This window comes from Rhodnius prolixus, unplaced genomic scaffold, assembly GCF_049639745.1.
Source record: "Rhodnius prolixus isolate KJV_2025 unplaced genomic scaffold, Rpr scaffold_4, whole genome shotgun sequence".
Classification (NCBI taxonomy): Eukaryota; Metazoa; Arthropoda; class Insecta; order Hemiptera; family Reduviidae; genus Rhodnius; species Rhodnius prolixus.
Window position 1 is genome coordinate 39,977,486 of NW_027411614.1, and position 24,218 is coordinate 40,001,703.

Consider the following 24,218-nt stretch of genomic DNA (forward strand, 5'->3'; position numbering starts at 1 on the left):
GTCGCACAACAAAATACGAATACGCTGACAGACTAACCCAAGAGAAGCAATCTAATAACTCCCATATGAAACTTTATTGTACAAACATGATCGAAAACAAACTTGACTGTAAAAAAAATCAACATGTCCGAGAGAGAAGTTTTTCTTCAAAGTTGTAAACATCTGGGGGCAAGAGCTGGGGCAAAACTTTATTCGCTAACAGGAAATTAAAGTATATAAAACAGCTATGGTTGTGGCATTACTGAGCTGCTTTTTGGCAGGTTTTTAAGGATATACTGTTCCGTTTTGTTTTTTTTTTCTAAATAGTAAAGTTTTAGGCTTAGCGCCAAATATTGACTTCACCTCATGGGGATATTTTGCTAATATTTTATAACATCAAACCGCTAAGTATTTATTTTCTTCATTAATTGCCTAAAATCATCAATGATTCAGCATTATTCTATAAAAGAAGGTGATAGGAGAAAATCGATGTAGGTTTTTGTGAAAAATAGTTTAGAGCCGCTTAAAGGCAGTACAACCGAATAACAGAGTCAACCCGTTTGAGAAGTAGCAGCGTCCAAGTAAGTGGAGTCCAACAGCTGGACTTGAATGGAAGATCGTACTAAGAAGTTGCTACAATTCGGGACTAAAAAAAAAATGCTGCTTCTGGAAAGGTCTTCCTCGCAACCAGGCAGATAGAACGCGACTAGTCAGCACCGATTTCCTTTCCTCTAACCGGAGATCGCCATTGTACTTAGCAAGTCTCGACTGAGCATGAATCCAGAGTATGAATTTCCTGCTAGTAATCATTTCATTCATTCATTTAGTTACTTCCGGTTGTTTTCGGAATTTTTGTTTTTTCATTTTACTGTTAGCAACTAAGTATAACTTTGATACTTTTAAAAAGTGTTTTTCATTCTCTAACACTCCAAAAGCATTACAGTAAATTTGTTTACAGATTTCAATAAGTTGAGAACCACAAAACATTGCAAGAACAGATGGCAAGAATTACCATGTTTTTTTTTTTTTAAGTTAAGGGTGATACAAATAAAAAAATCAGATTATAAATTAGAATTTTCTGTTTTCCTACAATGGATTTTTTTGGGGTTAATTTTGTTCTTTACTTTTTTATCTTCAAAAAAAAAAAATTCCATCCAGAAATGAACTAAATAAAATGATAGAAAATAATAAAAATAAAAACGAAAAAATGAAAATAAATATAAATGTTTACAATTCCAGTATTTGATGAAATCATCAAGAGAACCAGAGATAGTTGATGAGGAGTAGAGTAATACACGGTGAGGCGGACAATCTGCTGTGGCAGTATCTTTTTTTTCCTCCCCCTATCTTTCAAATGCATACATTGTATGTACATATACATACATGTTTTAGAAATGTTCGCTAGGCGATGGGAAAAAGTTATGTTTACTTTAGAATAAACCAATACATACATAAAATTGTATAAAATCTGAGCTTCAGTTCTCTTCTTTTTTTTTTACATATTATGTTTAACAATGTTTACATTAAGAATAAAACGGGGTACAGCTTCTTTTTTTTTAAAAAAAAGTAACGCGATAATATCGTGAATTTTTATCTTATAAAGCAGAGATTGTTTTCATTAGTCTGTAATTAATTATACAAAATTATTCAGTCCTCTTATGTAATATGCGAGGTTACTCTTAACGCGCCGATAAATTCGCTGGCTTCTACTAATAATTACTTGTGTATCACTGAATGTGGAAGCTTGAATGAGGATAACGTATCCTCATTATACCTCAGATTATTATTATCTTCCAAGTATTATTCTCCTTGACCGCTGCAGAAGAAACGTTTTGATTATATACAACTAATAATCCTAGCAAAATACAAGATAATGGTCGATATACTAATAAAATAGCTAGAAATAAGTACAAGAAGATGGAGAAACTTAAAGCCTAACTAAGATAATGGTTAAAAGGCTGACAGGCCTTAGAAATAAGATTTCTGGAGGAGAAACTGGGAGAGGACTTCCCAGTTATGGAAATGCGAACTTAATTCGGAAATCCTAAAACATACTGACTTATAAGAAAAACAAAATTGTATACTAGTTAGGATCAAGTGTATATCAGATACTATCTGAGTCCTTTGTCAAGATAAAATCCAAAACATTTTACTTGGGTTTAGTCGGTAAAATATTCCCATGGGAAAAGATTGGAGAGAGATGGAATGTCGGAGGGTGAAGGTTACATTTTGGCTTTTAGTGGAATGGATTTTTTTTAAAGATTGTCCACCTAATAATAATAATAATCCAGTCATACAGAATTGTAATGCAATCATATTTAGGTTAGGGCGCTGGCCGCGAGTACAGGATCAGAATTTGGAGCAATGATGCAGGTATCGTCATCTTAAGAGTGAAGAACTGTTTCTGGGTAGTAGAAAAAACCTGCAATGTTAAAGATGTAGAGGAGCGATTTTATGTGTACAGTAGGGCGCCCCAAATATTGAAAAATTAGAAGATTTGGAACCAAAACTGATTCTGAATATTCAATTGAATAAATTCGTTAGAATTCTTATTAAAACAGTAACTTAAAACATATTACAAGTAATTAAACTCGCAAATAAGGAAATTCATCTGATCAGAGTAGTCAAGCGAATAAGCATTTATCTTTTAAACTATTTCTGTTAAATTTAATATCTTTAAACATAAGGTTTACCGTTCAATTCTGAAAGACCTAACCTGTTTTTGGATTATGTTAATGCAATAGTTTTGCACAATTGTTTCTGGCTAGGTTCCATGAAAGCAGGAAGTAAAGATGGCTGAACGTAAGGCATGTGCAACAGAATGGTTACTAGAATGACCATTGTATTTTGTGAAAGTGGGGTATGAAGTGGAAAGTAATGTCAACTAGGTATAGAGAACCTAAAACTACTCGGCAGGATAAGTAGTTTGGACATTCGGGCTGAGTATGGAAGGAGAAAGTGTCTTTAATGAGATGAAAACGACACTGTCAGGACGGTGGTAATTTGCAAACAGCTGACTGGCAAAGTAGATGGTGAAATGCTCCAGCTGTGTGAATGTGTGTGTGTGTGTGTGTGGAGTAAACAGACCAGATGTAACAGACTAGAAGTTCATACTACTTGAAGGCATCAGGACTACTGAATTAATTGTTGTTAATAGTAGTAGGGGCGCTCTTGTTCTCTGGGTTATCTCTGTCTGGGTTTGCAGCTAGTCTACGCCCTTCCCACCGCTTGTAATGCTCTTTAAGGTACGTCCAGAGGATTAGGTGTGAAACGTGCACCATTCAGATAGCAACCGCATTCTCTTGCCGCCCTCTTGTTGGATTTTCTTTAACCGCAATCTCTTCTACCTTATTTTATATACACAGAACGCTCTCGCCTAGCTAATGCTGATAACACACTTGTGCCAAACTCTCTGATAAGACCCTTTCTTTATATATTTTTTATCTTTATTCCTTCGCCTTTCTAGTTCCTATTTCATCACTATTTAGATTTAGAAACTAGACAAAGAAGAGCGAATAATCTTTCAAGTTCAACTGAATTATTTATACATTTCTTCATGGTGTTAATGGTCTAATTAAAGATTCAAGAGATCCCATCAAATGTATACTTCGTTTTAAATAGTTAACCGAGTAACCTGTTAAAAACTCTCTTTTTAATGTACTAAAACCAGAAAAATGTTAATACGAAAATTAAAGAAATGCTTAAGGCTTTTCTGAATTCGTTTATATTATGAATTGGTTTTTATTTTTTCTTAATCCGGTTAAAAAGAAGAATAGCAATCTTATAGCTTTTCTATTTTGATTTTCCATCGGAAATAAATAAAATTTAAAAAAGAATGCTCGGGAATTTATTTTTGCGGGTTGAATGCGTCCATATGTCTTCACGGAGTGTCAGGTAAGCATGACGTAAAAACATAGCATTATAGCATTCAAACTTAAAACTTGGATGAAATAGTTTTTCTTTTTTTTCTTTTCGAACGATTTACATGGGTCTAATCGTAACAATGATTCAAAATGTCCAATTTCTACTAAGTATTTTTCAGTTAAGCTGTTCACAAACATTCACACAAAACACAGACAAAGTTAAGCTAAAAAAAAAATGGACAGTCTATAACTAACTGAAGTGTGTAGTTGTTCGGTGGACTAATTTATTTTGTTCATTCATAGCTTTATTTAATCGCCATGATTCTAGCCAAAAATAATGGCTGCTTTACTCCTGTATCTCGCTGCAAAAATCGGAGGAGCCTAGGTTGGTCTGATAGGGATGGAGGGATTAGAGGAGGGCTCGTATCCCTAGTCTTTATATATGGCCTCATGCTCCAAGCACCGCTCACATACCTCTTCCCTCACATGAGATAAATTCCCTAGCTTAGAAATTTGTCGCGTCCTTCTTTAGCACTTAAGGAAGGAAATGTATATATATGTGTGGGTGGAGGTGGCGCTTAAACACACACCCAGAAAACCGATAAGGTAAATTGGAAGTCAGCAGAACCTGATTGAAAATATTCTCTCTCTTCTCTTGAAAAAGATTACTTTCCAAAGTTTTGTTCTGACATTGCGAGCTAGAAATAAAAGGAGAATCTGTACAAACACAGATCAATTTCTGCTTCAATTCCACTGCGTTTATTTAAGGACAATATGATATAGTAATCGCCTCAATTATTCCATGAATTCAAGCGTTTTCAGAATCAATTCTTCTGAAAGAAGATACAGAACAGAAATAACATCTTTGACTTTAACCAAAAACATTTTCTAGATTTGACCTCAACTCTTATTATTAATCCCTTTCCTAAGTTACGTACAAATATTGTTATGTAACTAACCTTTAAAATTCTATTTTCTGAACAATCTAGTTTCTTACATCCTGCAAAACATTTCATTATCGTAAGATCCTAAAATCCAAGAAATTCCACTCACTTAGTGAATAACCTAACAATTAACAATGTAACAATTTTTTTTTCACAGTTGAAATTATTCAGCAGCGTCATCTAGTTGTTGACATCAACTTGTCCTTTCCTTGAATTAGGGCAGTTAAATACAAACAATTCAGCAAACATTACATTCTTCCTTCATAGATGGAAGTCCCCCCCATTGATTTTAACAACACTCGAATTCCTACAGCTGACCAGTTGTGATATCTTAATGATATACTTGGCAAGAGGCTCATCTGGAACTCTTAGAATCGTAACTGTTATTTTGAAATTAATCTACATATCATTAACACTAGAAAACAAATGTGTTCTACTGTATAAATAGAAATTACTATTTTGTAGGCGCCCCAATAGCGGAGAGATATACAAGCAAGGCACGCAAAGCTAAGATTTATAGCAGGTCGACTCCTAATCTTGACTTAGAATTTATTTAATATGTCTTCTTCTTCTTCTACCAAGGTGTTTGCCTAAACAGAGTTCCTTGAGCCAAGTATCCAAACATTTCTGTTTAATATGTAATGTAAGAAATTTATAATTAAATGTGAAAACTATCCGCCGTACAAGACAACTTACAAGTAAAGAAAGAAGTTAGCTATTTCTTCGGCAATACTTGAAGTAAAACAGTATAAACGGGCCCCTAATAGTGCACATATGTATATACACAGGACATACAGATGAAGGTGATGACTTTATAACTACTTAGATTTAGTTTAACTCCAGGGCGAACTCCAGGATTGAACTGTACTCAATCACAGATAAATCATTGAGCTTTCTTGGAGAAGTCCTTGGCAGTAAATTGATCTCATCAAAACATTTGAAAACCAGAAGTTGATTATGACAATGGAATTTCTTCCAGGATGAGGTTATAAATCATGTTGAGTTAAACTGACGGTTTAGTTGAGTCTTAATGGGGTAAGTTCCGCAGGTCACCTGATAAGGGGATGTTCAATGCTAGCGGGCACATTGTAGGTTCAAATATACACGCCAACCACTGTCTTGGAAAGTCCATAGTCAGTTCTCCACTCTTAGTAGGTGTGACAAATCTATATACGTGTATATATAATTTAGGTTCGCCAACATCTGATATTGGCCATCTCTAGGAAACTTTTAGAAAAAAGAACATATAATGGCAGCCAACTAGAGTCGTACACAGCATGATCAATCTTATGTAGTAAAGTTACTTTCAAAGAAAGACCCATAGATGCATCGGGTACCTGATTCAAGTGTTCTGTAGATAGTTCCAAAATGGATGGAAGGTCTGAAGCACCGGTCTACATCAAGAAAAGATAGTTCTTGACCACTATTTGGATGAATGAATAACATTTTTTCTGAGGTCTATGCTATTCTTTGTTGTATTTCGGCTAAGCGTCTACAGAACTCAGAAACAAAAAGGATTTATGTTTCAAAATGGCCTAATTTAGCATTAAAAAACTTTAAAATAAAAAAAAATAAAAAAAACAAAGCTATTCAATTGTTGTTACAAAGGTAACAATTTTCAAAAATGAAATAAATTTAGATTTTCTTAATAATTGTGTCTACCAAATAGTAATGATTTTTTGCAATTGAGAAAAATTATATTTACGTTTGATGTATTTATATTATTAGCTAATAAAAAATTTCATAAGTCTCAAGATGAGCTAAGCTCTACATTATTCACCCGTTTAATGCAGTTTACATGAAGGATGCTGGCTGGTCACTCTTCATTTATTCATAATTTCCCCCCTTATCACCAACTTTTTTTTATATATAAATAATACAAATTCAGAAATATCTGGTAGAACACAATGAATTCTACTTACCCGTCTAGTCCACTGGTAGAAAGGTGTAGGATTTCCTTGGGCTCGACACTCTAATGTGACAGGTGTCCCTTTTCGAACTTCCACGGTTCCTCCGCCAGATAATTCCATTATTGTTGGCGGAACTGAAATTAAATTGGACAACATTAGAAACGTTAATAACGTTCTACCAGCCTTGCTGTTATGTTTTTTGCTCCAAAATAAAATAAATTTAATTTAAAACTTTCTTTCTTGAATAAATTAAATACAATGAGTGCGTCTCCCCTCAATATTTAATTAAAATGGTACTAAATAAAGTGAATTAATTATCTGAAAGAATAAAAGTAAAAACAGTAAACTTCCAAGATTAAAGAAAGTGTTGAATATTTTCAATGTTTTATTAAATTATTTGGAATTACCTTGAGAAACAAGAACTCTCTTTTTCATTACTCCTGTAAAATAAAAGTTGATTTCGAGACTTGTATTTTTTTTTTTTTTTTTTTGAGGAGCTGGGATGTCTTGCTAAATGTTTTTATCTTTTCCTTGTTTACCTACAATTGAAAAGGTAGCTACCAAATTTTGGTATCAAATCAAAGTTTCCCTTTTCCATATAAAAATAAAAATTTATTTGTCATTTGGGAAGACCGCCCTAGCAAAATGAGTGGATAAATAAAGATAAATGATGACTACAGAGAACATGTCTTAAATAAATGTAATCAAATAAAATAAAATAAAAATAATATGTATAATACATATGATGAATATATTGTCAATGATTACAGTTGTGAAGATAAAGTGCGAAGTACTTTTAAAGTAAAACTGTTAATATGAATAATTACACTCACTGAATCAGAGTACTGTACTTATACAAATGTATTTAGTTTAGTACATGTGGACAAAAGTAATGGAATTAACATGTACACAGGACAGAATTAAATGGTTACATACTTCTGTTAAGATACTGTTTGCAAACTAAACATATTTCTTATTGTTTTTGTGAACCAGAGTTTTGATTTGATACTTTCTAAAAAAGCTTTAACTGAATTTATATCAGAATTGAGGAGAGCTGACTAATACAAAATTTGTTTTATAATGAACTGTTCCCTGCCTTCAAATAATCTTTGAATTGGATTAAATCAATGGGAATTCGCTTCTTAAATTCAGATCAATCTCTAATAATGTGTTATCAAAGTTTTTTTTTCTTCTTTGAAGGAGATCATTCAACTGTGAGAACCAGTTATACATTAGAAGAGAGCATAGCAGGATTATCAGCTTGCAGAAAGGAACTCCAGGATTATCAAGCATTGTTCATAATTAACACTCTTAGGAGCCAGTTCAAACTTAGTTACAAGATTTTGTAATTGAATTTTCTAAAATTAACTCTGATTAGATAAAAAGGATTTTTGTTTAAGGTAAATATATTTCTTTTTTTTATAATAAATTAGTGTGCATTTTTCGATTACTCCAAGGTATCTGAGATTTTATATTTGATCTCAGTGTAATAATAAATTTATAGAGAGCACATTTTCATGTAGAATTTAATTTTTATACATAATATTTAATTAAAAAAAATCCACTTTTAATTTGAATGTTTCTTTTAGGGAACATTATCTAAATTCAAAAGTAATGTTTTTCTCCGAAACTAGAAGATATTTTACTGGAGGACATATAGTGCTGGGATTCTTTTGAAAGTGTACAGTGCACGATGGTTTGATAAAATATTTACTACATTGTATTATGTATTATTTAATATGAACTTATAAAGTAATCATGAGAGAGAAGTTTTGTTAATAAATACATTAAAACTGCCAACAGCGACATCTATATGTGTAGCCAGGCTTTGCGGACATCCCAGATACACAGGTAAAAGTAATTAATTTATTTATGAATTACTTTGTAGAATTTAAAATTTATGAAGTAATGGCGAATGCATTCAAGAACTTTATTGTGAATACATTTTGAAAATATAAAGATCTGTTTCAAATAGCTATTTTATACTGTTCCAGTCAACTGTCAACAATATTTTTGTAATTTATTCTTCAATGATAACTGTTGTGATGAGTTGTTGAAAAAATATTTAGAGCTGGGATGAACTATAATATTTAATTAAATATTTGCAGCTGGATTGAGCTGTGACTTGTAGAGAGGTAGCTGGGTGGCTGAAGAATAGACTTGAAGTCAGTTGTAACATAGCATTCACCAATATTATTCATAATCTCTGAATCCTTTATATATATGCCACAGAGGAACCGCGATTCACTGATATATCCTCTTAAACCGTTTAAATGCTTAAAATAAGCATTGGATTCGATGAAGCGCATGTTTGGCAGGCATCGTTCAGAGAAAGAAATAGCCCCGAATAGAAAAGGTATGATCTCAATGCTACACCTCAGTCTACCAATCTTTTCAGTACTAAAGTTATTTTTACTGGATAAACACGTTCAGCAGAGGGTCTTATGAACTAATCAAAGTATTAATTAATATATAGGAAATTATTATATTTCGTTATGAAAATATTACAGAGTACGCCTGCATTTAAGTGACAGGTGCCATATTACATTTAAAGATAAGTTTTAACAGACTACCGGTTCTTGCCCTACTTTACAGGCAATTATGAACTCTTTAAAAGGGCATAAACGGAAGGGACTTGGCAGACCCTAACTCCTCACCATCAAATAACCCTCCCTAGCCCTCAATCTTACAATTTACCACTTGCTACTACCCTTAAATATTGATTCGAGAAACTAATCACTCGGCGGAAATTAGAATCTCCTAAGTAAACAATTTGTGTAGGCACATTTTCTTGTCGCTGAAAATTAACAGCGCATTACAACACAGTACTAACAAGTTTGGAAAATGTTCCAATAGATATTCAGTTTTGGTATTCATTGAAGTTTTTACAAAATGTTACCTAAATAAACAATAAGATTTTTTAAAACAAAAATTCAACAAAATATACTTCATTTCTATAATTTGAAACACTTACTGGTAATAAGGCGCTAATGTTCGTTTATGTTGCTTTTGTCTTTCAGTGGGTTTGATGTTCCAAATGGAATTCTGAATTGCAAAGAAATGGACGAATACAAGGCGAAGTGACTTTTTAGTTGGATTTTATTTTGACTTTAGCATTAGTTATTTTTCAGAGTCCCCTAAAGTATGGAATGTTGCGATTCTCTGTAGTAATATTAGATCATTTTCTTTACTGGATACAATGTACTGATCATAATTATTGCTCCTTTTTTTGCATTGCTTTAAGTGGTTGAACAATTCATTTTTATTTGTCGGACAGTTAAAAAATAAATAAAAATTGCAGTAAACCTGTGAACAATTTATTAAGAGAAAAACATAAATATTTATCTCATCGCTTTATTTAATTTTTTAATTTTCCACTTCTACACAGTTGATTAAGAATATATTTTTCTCGCTTGATTGGCGAAAAAGGAAAACTGCACTAATAAATAAGTTCGTTCAGTAAAGGACAATAATAAGCACAGTTTGGGATAAAAAATAATAGAAGTTTTCAGGCCTATTTTTCAGTTTTTAATCACCTCTTTACTCAATGTGCCGGAGGAGTTTTTCTGAAGAACCGTTTGTATTTAAAACGAGCTAAAGCATGGGTTGGGTAGGTGAGAGGGGAAGGTGAGAGAGAGAGAGATAATGCCTCATTACTTTTCTATTAAAACAAAGTTTTAATGAGTTGGACTTCATTCTTAACTTTGGAGATGGAAAACTAGAAATACGAAGAAGTGAGGAAGAAAAGTAGAAAAGAAAAATTTCAAAAGAAAAGTGAGGAAAAACAAAAAAAAAAAGTCTGAGCAACAATGTAAGGAGTCATAAAGGTAGGAGAAACACAAAGGGCGCGGGCCAAAGACAGGTTGTTAATGTAATCCCACAACTTTGGACAAGAGGAGAGAATGGCATAGCCAGCTCATTACCTACTGGCAATGAGTGTATAATCGGGTTATGTCTAACTGGGAACAGGAGAGTAGTACGTGTCCAGTATGGCTCACATACTGGGATGACCGTGAATCACAAAAGAGGGCGCGGTGAAATGAAAGATGAAGGGTGTAGGTGCGGAGCTAGTACATATTGCACAGGGTGTCCCTCACATCACTCTGGGTTGGGGGGTTTATACCGGCAAGTTTTAATGAAGCTCCTCTACAGAACGCTTTTACTTGTACAGTCTAGTTTATTATTTACTAGAGCCCAGTACATCAAATAATATATTTTTACTTTAACATGAACCCACTATATACTCCACTTTAAACCTATTTTATATACCATTAAGGTCAACACTTGAATGCGAGAATAGTTCGATAAGGAAGGCCATATTAAGATATTTATGTGGTATTAAAAGAAGTGTTGACAGGATGACGCAGAACTTTAAATTGAATTCGATTTTTCAATCTCAGTAAGAGGGCTCTTTATGTCTTCTTAATGGAGACACCTTTCAGAGGTTCAGGACCTATCTTATAAGCGCCTTGTGTATCATTACTTTTGTTAAATTGGCCAAATTCTGTTTCAATCAGATTTTACAAAGAGCAATATAATACTTACTGTCTAATAGGACTCTTCCATTAAATTCCTTCTGCGTATTGGTGATGGATTTAAGTGCTAGGATATATGCATATATAGATATAGAGTAAGAGAAGGTAACAAAATACATTTAGTACACTACTTTATGTATTATGTATGCAAAGTAGCGTGAGAATATGAACAAACAGCTGAACATTACTTTTTTTCTTCTTTTTTTTTAAACAAACAAGCGTAATATTAAACATATCCAAGATAGATGATATGAATTTTAATGCAGTTTAACAAGTTACATTTAACAAGTTAAGTTTTATGTAAGTACTTAATTCTTACGTGTCATTTGATAAATTAGTAGAGCTCGTTAGTATTGTAGCTTTACTGGATTCACATTATTCTTGGAAGTAATTTGTTCTCTCGTTGGTTAAGTTTAAATGTTCATATTTTGTTCCAGGAACAAAGTGTCGAGCAACACAATGTAAATACCTAACCTAAACGTGAGAGAGTGGCTCTGTGACTTGTCACCCTTAAACTTTCTAATCCCTGTAGAGTTGTAATGGAAGGGAGCACTATCTTTTGCCATGTACTTCTCCCTTCTGGTCTACCTTCAGGTTTTGGATTCGTCGCCAAACGATAATAATAATAATAATAAAAAGCATAATAATCAAAATCCTCTACTAAGTTAGTAATAAATCAGGGGTAGCCACCATTTGGCCACACTCAGGCACAAGTTGTTAATAATGTCGCCCTTCTTGCAAAATTAGATCTGTTTCTCCTTCTTGTTGGCCAACTCTATCTCTCTCACTCTAGTCCTACTACCCTTGCACGAAGGAGCGTTAAGGGAAACAGACCGTTTAGAACGTTTAATTTATTTCCTTAAGCTGGATTAGGAGTTCCTTTTTCTTTCTTTTTTTCCCCCCTCAAAGGCTCACAGAAAATGCATGCTCGAAAAGTGCGAGGCGGCCAGGAGAAAGGGTATAAAGCTAACCGAAGTCCACGAACTAAGGGTAACTAGACAGAGAGAAAATACTGCCCAAGGATTGTGGAAATAGAAGGAGGAGATTGTGCAAGTGAGTAGGAGTGTTGGTGAGCACACAGCACAAGGTTTGGTAAATGCGAGCTCAGGGCCGGTCTAACGATGAGGGGGGGGGGGGGGTGGTTCCCACCAACATCCCAGGGTTATGGAATATCCCATTTGTGCTTACCTAGCCTTCCCGGCTTGCTGGAGAGCAGGTATACTCCCTTACTAAGGAGCTCTCTCTAGCCTACATAAATTAGATGTGCTAGCCATTCCGGTAAAGGTCCACTACTTTACGCTCTATATATTCAGAGAGTAATGCGGTATTTGTTTGCGAAATTAAACTTATTTAAGGAAGTTTTTTTTTTTAACATAAGTTTGTGCGGTTCAAGTTATTGTACTTGAAAAAAAAATGTCAAGCATCCTTATTAATAGGAAGAAAGTTAAAAAATGGAAACAAATATTTGCACGGTTATTCTAACTTATTATTAAATGCAAGTAGAACACTAAATATTTAATCAATAAATTCAAACTATCAATTTTTACCTGAAATAAGTGTGGGTTGCAAAATATAGTTTAAAATTGAAGATTCGTAAAATTCTATAATACCATAACAAACAACTTTTATTGTAATGCGCTGGAGGGTTATAAAAAAGAATGCTTACAAAAGCCTTAAAAAGAAAAAATCTGCTAGTTACTTCTAGAAAGTGGAAGAGTCAGTACCCACTTACGATATTGAGTTCTTACCTGAAATATCACTTTCAAGGTCTCATAAATCCGAAAATAAGTTTTGAGAAAATTGCATAAGTGATAATCATTCCAGTTCATATGCAAAAAGTCGCAATAAGCTCCACCTTTGTTTAAGTATTGTACCCTTAGAATAGGGGATCCACTTTCATTAGTGCTTTTCAACATTGCCATTTGAATCAATCTCGGAGGCGCAATTTACCATAGGATGGACTGACAGCGTGCACTCTCTTGCATTTGATTATAACTGGAGCTTTCTGTGAGGCTTTTCATCAGCTGGCGGTTACAAGTTAGGACGGACTGACAGCGTGCACTCTCTTGCATTTGATTATAACTGGAGCTTTCTGTGAGGCTTTTCATCAGCTGGCGGTTACAAGTTAGGACTCTGGATTTGCAAGAAAAAAATAAGTTTCATGAAGACAAAAGTTCCTCATTCAATAGAAGTTTGTTTGCTGTACAAAACATTTAGGGGTAATGCCATTGTTGGGAACGCAAACTTCATTGAGTATAGAATAGAAAATAGAATAGAAAAGAAATTTATTATTCTGGGACAATTGTCCCCTAAGAATAAATACAGGTACAAATAGAGGCCTTAATAGTTTGGCCTGTGATTATACAGAAATTAAATAAATAAATAAATATTTACAAAAGTGAAAATGAAAGTAAAAATAAAATAATAAAACAGCAGAAATTAAGGAAATGAATTAAAACAATTAGAATTTCGGAGGAAGCTGAATAGAAAGGAGATAACTGAATAGACGGGATTTAAAGATGGATAGGGTAGGAGCATGGCGGACAGATGAAGGCAAGGAGTTCCATAGAGAGGTAGCACGTATGAGGAAGGACTTGTCAAAGGATGAGGTACGGTGAGAGGGAATATAAAGATCAGATGAGCGAGATCTAGTGTTACGGGAATGGATGGAGGATTTAAACTTAAGGAGTTGAAAAATATAGGAAGGCCTTTGAGACTGGATGACTTGAAAAAGGAAAGAAGCCAAAAAATATTGGCGGCGATAGACAGGAAAAAGCCACTTCAACTCATCGTAGCAGTGCGAAATGCGAGAGTCTCTGGAAATGCTGAAAATAAATCTTATGAAGCAGTTCATGAGGCGCTTAAGCTTAGCTTCAATATCACCAGATAGACCGCCATACACTAAACAACCATAGTCGAAATGGGGGAATATAAGAGAGGAAACTAGGAGTTGCCGGGTCTTAATTGGAAAAAGGTGACGGGAACTATTAAACTGCTTAAGGATATGGATGGAACGGCGAGAGATTTGGGAAACATGGTTTTTCCAGGATAGGTTTTGATCGAAAGTGATACCAAGGTTTTTCACAGAGGAACAATATTTTATTGGGGTATTGTAAAGGAAAAGATTAGGAAGAGGAGCCAATGATTTAAGGAGTGGGTTGGAGCCAATAACTATAGCTTTGGTCTATAGCTTTAGTATAGTATAGGACCAATAGTTAAATCGAACAGTAAAAGGCTAGAGATATGGGAAAGGAAAAAACTAAGAAAAGGAGTACCAATTCAAAAATTTGAAATTTCTTGCCCGCTTCAAACTGATAATTGAATTAGCCAAAAATTCAGTACAGTAGAATACAGTTAAAAGATAAAATAGCGAAAGACTTAAAACTTCGGCAATGACACCGAATTACCGATTAATCATCCATCAAATTGACAGCCAGTTCACTTAAAAGTGATGTTTTTGGCAAATAAAAACTTATTAACACTTAAATAGCAAAACATTTTATAACAGTTTAAAATTGTCACTCATTAGCAGTTGCCCAAACTAGTGAGTAAGAGAATGAACAACTTTTCAGAGGAACTTCCATCCGTTCTATTGATATTGACATGAATCCAACAAGAAGTTGTAACAAAGTTCTGCTGTATAAGTTTCAGCCCTAATTAGGTTAAATAAATCTAATACATCAAAAAGGGCATCCACCCCTGCTAAGTACAATTATCACATTTCCCTTTAATCCTAATCTTACAAACTAAATCTCAGAATAAAACTTATTCGTAGATAGATAAACCAAAACAACTAGATTTACTCAGAGAAAATTAGACTCACTTTGCTAAAAAGTTTAAAGAACTTAGGCTTATTGATCATTTAAAGGGTAAATATAATCTTATTGTTATCGCCATACTTATTTATAACAATAACAGCCTCGTACATATTAGTAAATGTGACTTTGCAGGAAACCACCCTCTTAAACTCTCCCTAGAATGAACTCTTTTATAGAAAAGGTGTGGCAACTATGTGTAGCAGAACTTCTTTATTTTAATCCATTAGATATTAATAAACAGGAAGAAATGACGGAATATGTATTAGATGGAGGATATTCGACTGATTCATCAGATGATTAATGGAAATTTCGGAACCTCATAGAGGCATAGTGGAAAATTTGAGATCACGAGCACATATTGTAAGTTGCCACACTTAAAACGAATTTGTCCTTGAATTTTAATCTAGCGGCGAAATAGAAATAAATTTTTCAATTTTTTTTACAGAAATAAATACTGTCTTTTGTAGCAAATGAGGTGGTAATTTCTATAAGAATCCTTAAAGGGAGATTGAAGCAGATCTTATAGTTTTATTTTTTGTTGTGTGTAAATAATGAGGGAGATTCTATTAAAAGATACGTTAAACTTTAGTGTGATGTCTGATAAAACATTTCAGAAAGTATTAATTTACATTTTCCTGCTGAAAACTTATGAATGAAACAAAAAAACGATCCATTTGTGCGGAATTGACCAACGATTATTAGTGAAGTACTAGTTAATATACCCGAATTGGATAATATTAATAGTGAGTGCATTGATGTCGTATAGTTTGCTTCAGTATTCACAAAAACCTAAACAGTTGCATACAGCATCTACAACATCTGCAGGTTCTACGTTCATCATAAGAAAGGTTGGGAGTATCAGTATAAGTGTTGTGTATGGCTGAGGTAACCTCAAGGTATAAAGATTTTTGGCTAGACCACTTCAACAACTATATTCATACAGAATACTTAAAAGAATCTAATAACGCCCTCATAAAGGCTAATCTAGATTTAGTAAAAAAAAACAAAGAACTCAACAATATTGGGACTAAAAAGCTGGGGACTCCTCAAACTAAGAATTAGGTAATCTTAAAGATTTATAGATTACAAATATAGTACTACCATTTACTTTGAAGAACAAATAATAAATAAATGAAAAGAAAAGGCTAGCAAGATCCAAATGTAATTCAGAAGGGATTGCTAGCAGTCTGAAAGAGAGACAGTGCGAGAGAGAGTGTCTGCTGAAACCCTTTTCGTACCATTTTGACGTCGTTAGAGGGAATATCTGCTACATCAGCTTCCTTTGCACCCTAACTACTAGGCACGCAGAATCTACTGCCTCCTTTAGGGAAACAAACATAAATACATCACAGTTATAGAAGTGTACAACTACAAGAAAGAAATGTATTGATACAAACCTAAGAGCCACAATAAATTCAGTTAGAGGCAACAGTATAGAAGAAGAATGAAATACATCGAAATGTAAGAGAAAATGAGCACTAAGAGTTCTTTAAGCCTGCACATAAGAAACTCTAAAAAGGTTACTTCACTGAAATATCATTTACTTTTCTTTTTTCTCTTTGATCAAACTCTGCTTATAATTTATCATTTAGATCCGTTTTTTGGGGGGCAAGGATATTTTACATCAAGTTTGTCCTCCTACTTTTGACCTTTTTTGCTGGGTGTAGGGAATAGAAGATTGCCAAACGTTTTGGAACCGATTTGCCATTAACTTCTAGCAATATACTTTTAATTACTCCGGATTTTACTACCTTTTTTTTTCTTTTTTTATTATATTTCCTTCGTCTTTTTAACACAATGAAGATGACAACAGCAATCTGCTACGAGTAATCTCGTTATAAACTCAATGGACAATAACATCCAAAATTTCTTATCACAACAAAGCCTATGAGTTCTGAAAGATCGAAATTCTTGTACCAAACTACTACATATGTATATTATTGCAAGACCTATGTGCCTTTTTAGTGTTAATAATTTATACAAGTGATTATTTCATTTAAAAAATTATAATATAACAATATATTATAAATTATGCTTTTAAAACTTAAGTTAAAAGATAAGAAATTTTGAAGGCTAGACAAAATAATGGAACCGCTAGGGAGAAAGAATAGTTTCATTGTTTCTTAGGATTTGTTCAAGAGATAAGTTTTTTAATGAAAGTCAGTGAACACTTTAAATATTGTAGATTTGTAGAGGAAGTAGTCGAAAGTTAGTTATGGTGTTGAGAACGTTGCTGCCTGAAACGAGATCACATGTAAGTGCTATGGAGTAATTAAGCTCCTAAGTGAGTTATATAGTGCTGTAAAAAAATAGCTATTCGGATTGCCAAGAGCCCAACATTTAAAACAAATTTATGTGTTTTCATAATATGAAATGAGTTCTTCTAAAATAGTTATAAAATTTATTTATTGGCCGATTATATTTTGAATTAATTATTATTTTAAATTATATATGTAAATTAATATAAATTTATATGTTTTCACATGAAATAAGACCTTCTATAAAGGTTATGAAATTTATTAATTAGCATAGATGGTTATATTTTGCATTAATTATTATTTTAAATTATATATATATTATTTTTTAATCATTTCCCCTTTCTCCAATGAATTGCATCACAGACCTCACAAAACCCATTTAGAGAAGTCTCTAGTATTAATAGAAAATGATTTAATATTGCGAGGAACTGCTACACAAAATATAACATTACATTATGGCATCCTTGTAGAAATCAATATGGTCTGTATGAAGCTAAATTGATTAAGTGAGTAGTGATTTTGATTTAAACAAAAAAAAAAATTCACTAGAAATGTTGATAAATTTTGAAAGCCTTGAACTTGGGTCGCACTTTCTTTCTTTTCTTAAACTGCTTTTTGTCTATGACTTGTCACTAACAAGATCATTTCAAATATCGACCTCCAAGAAACTGAACATTCAGGACAGAAGACATCAGCCTTTGAGACAAATGTTCCTTATCTAAAACATCTTTCAATTGTTCATAAATATAAGGTGAATAATTATAAACCTTTTTTAAAATCATAAATTAGTATAAATTGTAATCTGTTTGTGAAAATAAATGACCCTAAAGATGACCTAGTCCCTTGGACGAAATCTTTGCATTAATAATAATAATAATAATAATAATAAAAATATGAGTGAAATTAGCAATAATCTTACTTCACCTTAAATGTTTTAACTTATGAAATCCTTTACTTACTACCCGCAATAAAAAATTCAATGATATCTTTTTTTAGGTGTTAATCTTGGCATAACATTAAGAATTTGCAAATGAATTTTACAAGAAATCTGGCTTTAAAAGTTAAGGTATGGGTACCCTATATGTAAAGTAAAGGTAATAGTACCCTTTATGAATAAATTATTGCGGTTTACTGCCCTTGGGATCTCCCTTTTTTTCTTGAAGGGCTTGTTTAATGAAAAGACCAACAAGAACTACTATTTATTACGTCCAATTAATATATCTCTTGAAAAAAAGAAATTGTTCACTTGTGTTTATTGAAATTATATTTTGTTTCGCATTTTTCAATAAACTCATGTAATGTGCACATGAGTACTCTTCGGAGTTAATTTTTTCTTATTTCTTCTTTTTATAAATTTCAGATTAACCATTTTAAATTTATGGCAATTAAAATCGTTATTTTCTATGGTTTCATATTTAATGGATTCGTTAGGTGATGGCCAATTTGTTTGGCTCCTGCATGATGAGAACTCCCTTCTGTTTATCTAGTCTCCCAAACTGTATCGTTGTGATCTGTATCCTACAGTTTGCAATTATTGTAAGATTTCATTATTATTATTTTCACTCTGGAAAGCACTTCACCGAATTCAGACGAGAGAGCATGGATGTTGCTTTTTTTTTCCTGTCTAATTTGAGTTTCTCAACATATGTATGTATGTAGTATTAATGTGTTCTGTCTTTTTTGAGACAGTTGCAAATTACTTGTGCAACATCTTTGCTGTTTTGAACATACATTCTAATACCACTTTAAGTGTGTTTTAAATATTGCGGGTGACTCAGCAAATCTGAGTTTAAAATGTGAAGTATCATTAAATACTTATGGGTTTCCTCTTTTCAATAAACATTATATAAAATATCGATAGTAACGAATCATAGACAAAACTCTTACACTTCTAAACTCCTCTTAAAATGGAGTGTCATTAAAAAAAATGAGAGAGAGAGAAAATGAATGAAGCAGAGAAAAGCACACAACTAATGACCGTGCCCTCAGCCCTGTTCTGTTTACATGCTTACAATACTGCAGGCAGGGTCCATTAACCTGGCGGCACTTTGGTTGAATTTTGAGACAAAACTTTTGCACCGAGCTCGAAACACATTGCACTCTTATGCACCACCAAAAAAAAATCTAAATTCGCCAAGGAAAAGCCACAATAAGCAATTAAAGTTTTTTTCCCGCCAAAAAAAATTTGGCCGGATTTGATTGAAACTTACTTCATTATGTTAAGTACACTTTGCACTCCATTGCACCACTTAAAAAAATTCATTAACTTTAATAATTACGGAGATATGGCCATTCAAAAGATCAAAGGAATTTGCCGCAAACACTGAATTTCGAACCGCGACTTAGTATACAGGTAGAGGAGAGCTAGCACCAGCTAGAACCACAAAAAAAATCTAATAAAATATGCACACATTCAGAAATATAAGGAATTAAAGTGCTAAAAAAAGCATTAACTTGGCGGCACTTTGGTGGAATTTTGGGTAAAAAATTATTGCACCCTGCTCAGAACACTTTGCACTCCTATGCACCACCAATAAAAAAGCTAGCACCACCAAGGAAAAGCCTCAATTTTCCATTTAAAGTTCCGCGCGAAATTTAAATTCAAAAAAAATGAGTCTTATTTGCGGGAAAATTGGAGCGCTTTTTTCCAAAATAGCAAGTACTAGTATTAGAACAACTAGCCCCACACAGGAAATGCCAAAAATTAGCATATTTTCAAAGTAATTTACAAATTATTCAACCGATTTTCCCGCCAACATACCTTTAACCGGAAGTGCTCTAAATTGAATTGAAACTCATCCTATTTTGTTCATGGTAGCTAGCACCAATATGCACCACAAAAAGAAATTTTGAATTTACACTAAAAGCTGATATATTGATAATAAAAGATGCACTGACAGACGTGACCATTAACTTTGCGGCACTTTGGTGGAATTTTGAGAAAAAAATTATTGCACCCAGCTCGGAACACTTTGCAATGCCAATAATAAGCCAGCAACACAACGGAAACTGTAAAAATTCACCAATTGTACGCCAAATATAACTTTAACCGGAAGTGCCCTAAATTGAATTGAAACTCATTCCATTTTGTTCGTGATAGCTAGCACCAATGTGCACCACAAAAAGAAATTTTGAATTTACACTAAAAGCTGATATATTGAAAATAAAAGATGCACTGACAGACGTGACCATTAACTTGGCGGCACTTTGGTGGAATTTTGGGTAAAAAATTATTGCACCCTGCTCAGAACACTTTGCACTCCTATGCACCATCAATAAAAAAGCTAGCACCACCAAGGAAAAGCCTCAATTTTCCATTTAAAGTTACGCGCGAAATTTAAATTCAAAAAAATGGAGTTTTATTTGCGGGAAAATTGGAGCGCTTTTTTCCAAAATAGCAAGTACTAGTATTAGAACCACTAGCCCCACACAGGAAATACCAAAAATTAGCATATTTTCAAAGTAATTTACAAATTACTCAACCGATTTTCCCGCCAACTTACCATTAACTTGGCGGCACTTTGGTGGAATTTTGAGAAAAAAATTATTGCACCCAGCTCGGAACACTTTGCACTCCTATGCACCACCAATAAAAAAGCTAGCACCACCAAGGAAAAGCCTCAATTTTCCATTTAAAGTTACGCGCGAAATTTAAATTAAAAAAAAAATGAGTTTAATTTGTGGGAAAATTGGAGCGCTTTTTTCCAAAATAGCAAGTACTAGTATTAGAACCACTAGCCCCACACAGGAAATGCCAAAAATTAGCATATTTTCAAAGTAATTTACAAATTATTCAACCGATTTTCCCGCCAACTTACCTTTAACCGGATGTGCTCTAAATTGAATTGAAACTCATCCTATTTTGTTCATGGTAGCTAGACCAATATGCACCACAAAAAGAAATTTTGAATTTACACTAAAAGCTGATATATTGATAATAAAAGATGCACTAACAGACGTGACCATTAACTTGGCGGCACTTTGGTGAAATTTTGAGAAAAAAATTATTGCACCCAGCTCGGAACACTTTGCAATGCCAATAATAAGCCAGCAACACAACGGAAACTGCAAAAATTCACCAATTGTACGCCAAATATAACTTTAACCGGAAGTGCCCTAAATTGAATTGAAACTCATTCCATTTTGTTCGTGATAGCTAGCACCAATGTGCACCACAAAAAGAAATTTTGAATTTCCACTAAAAGCTGAGATATTGATAATAAAAGATGCACTGACAGACGTGACCATTAACTTGGCGGCACTTTGGTGGAATTTTGAGAAAAAAATTATTGCACCCAGCTCGGAACACTTTGCAATGCCAATAATAAGCCAGCAACACAACGGAAATGGTAAAAATTCACCAATTGTACGCCAAATATAATTTTAACCGGAAGTGCCCTAAATTGAATTGAAACTCATTCCATTTTGTTCGTGGTAGCTAGCACCAATGTGCACCACAAAAAGAAATTTTGAATTTACACTAAAAGCTGATATATTGATAATAAAAGATGCACTGACAGACGTGACCATTAACTTTGCGGCACTTTGGTGGAATTTTGAGGAAAAAATTATTGCACCCAGCTCGGAACACTTTGCAATGCCAATAATAAGCCAGCAACACAACGGAAATGGTAAAAATTCACCAATTGTACGCCAAATATAACTTTAACCGGAAGTGCCCTAAATTGAATTGAAACTCATTCCATTTTGTTCGTGGTAGCTAGCACCAATGTGCACCACAAAAAGAAATTTTGAATTTACACTAAAAGCTGAGATATTGATAATAAAAGATGCACTGACAGACGTGACCATTAACTTGGCGGCACTTTGGTGGAATTTTGGGTAAAAAATTATTGCACCCTGCTCAGAACACTTTGCACTCCTATGCACCATCAATAAAAAAGCTAGCACCACCAAGGAAAAGCCTCAATTTTCCATTTAAAGTTACGCGCGAAATTTAAATTCAAAAAAAATGGAGTTTTATTTGCGGGAAAATTGGAGCGCTTTTTTCCAAAATAGCAAGTACTAGTATTAGAACCACTAGCCCCACACAGGAAATACCAAAAATTAGCATATTTTCAAAGTAATTTACAAATTACTCAACCGATTTTCCCGCCAACTTACCTTTAACCGGAAGTGCTCTAAATTGAATTGAAACTCATCCTATTTTGTTCATGGTAGCTAGCACCAATATGCACCACAAAAAGAAATTTTGAATTTACACTAAAAGCTGATATATTGATAATAAAAGATGCACTAACAGACGTGACCATTAACTTGGCGGCACTTTGGTGGAATTTTGAGAAAAAATTTATTGCACCCAGCTCGGAACACTTTGCAATGCCAATAATAAGCCAGCAACGCAACGGAAATGGTAAAAATTCACCAATTGTACGCCAAATATAACTTTAACCGGAAGTGCCCTAAATTGAATTGAAACTCATTCCATTTTGTTCGTGATAGCTAGCACCAATGTGCACCACAAAAAGAAATTTTGAATTTCCACTAAAAGCTGAGATATTGATAATAAAAGATGCACTGACAGACGTGACCATTAACTTTGCGGCACTTTGGTGGAATTTTGAGAAAAAAATTATTGCACCCTGCTCGGAACACTTTGCACTCCTACGCACCATCAATAAAAAAGCTAGCACCACCAAGGAAAAGCCTCAATTTTCCATTTAAAGTTACGCGCGAAATTTAAATTCAAAAAAAATGGAGTTTTATTTGCGGGAAAATTGGAGCGCTTTTTTCCAAAATAGCAAGTACTAGTATTAGAACCACTAGCCCCACACAGGAAATGCCAAAAATTAGCATATTTTCAAAGTAATTTACAAATTATTCAACTGATTTTCCCGCCAACTTAACTTTAACTTGGCGGCACTTTGGTGGAATTTTGAGAAAAAAAATTATTGCACCCAGCTCGGAACACTTTGCACTCCTATGCACCACCAATAAAAAAACTAGCACCACCAAGGAAAAGCCTCAATTTTCCATTTAAAGTTACGCGCGAAATTTAAATTTAAAAAAAAATGAGTTTTATTTGTGGGAAAATTGGAGCGCTTTTTTCCAAAATAGCAAGTACTAGTATTAGAACCACTAGCCCCACACAGGAAATGCCAAAAATTAGCATATTTTCAAAGTAATTTACAAATTATTCAACTGATTTTCCCGCCAACTTACCTTTAACTTGGCGGCACTTTGGTGGAATTTTGAGAAAAAAAATTATTTCACCCAGCTCGGAACACTTTGCACTCCTATGCACCACCAATAAAAAAGCTAGCACCAACAAGGTAAAGCCTCAATTTTCCATTTAAAGTTACGCGCGAAATTTAAATTTAAAAAAAAATGAGTTTTATTTGTGGGAAAATTGGAGCGCTTTTTTCCAAAATAGCAAGTACTAGTATTAGAACCACTAGCCCCACACAGGAAATGCCAAAAATTAGCATATTTTCAAAGTAATTTACAAATTATTCAACTGATTTTCCCGCCAACTTACCTTCAACTTGGCGGCACTTTGGTGGAATTTTGAGAAAAAAAATTATTTCACCCAGCTCGGAACACTTTGCACTCCTATGCACCACCAATAAAAAAGCTAGCACCACCAAGGAAAAGCCTCAATTTTCCATTTAAAGTTACGCGCGAAATTTAAATTAAAAAAAAATGAGTTTAATTTGTGGGAAAATTGGAGCGCTTTTTTCCAAAATAGCAAGTACTAGTATTAGAACCACTAGCCCCACACAGGAAATGCCAAAAATTAGCATATTTTCAAAGTAATTTACAAATTATTCAACCGATTTTCCCGCCAACTTACCTTTAACCGGATGTGCTCTAAATTGAATTGAAACTCATCCTATTTTGTTCATGGTAGCTAGACCAATATGCACCACAAAAAGAAATTTTGAATTTAC

At 33.6% G+C, this 24,218-nt stretch overlaps 1 protein-coding gene across 2 annotated transcripts in view; it reads right to left on the minus strand.

Annotated features, from left to right (window-relative positions):
• LOC141455859 (neurotrimin-like) overlaps positions 1-24,218 on the minus strand; it is a 433,945-nt gene that overhangs the window by 84,311 nt on the left and 325,416 nt on the right. For both annotated transcript variants that reach the window (XM_074131299.1, XM_074131298.1), the window contains exon 5: positions 6,709-6,830. In XM_074131299.1, the coding sequence (XP_073987400.1) occupies positions 6,709-6,830 (122 nt within the window). The remainder of the gene's footprint in view (positions 1-6,708; positions 6,831-24,218) is intronic.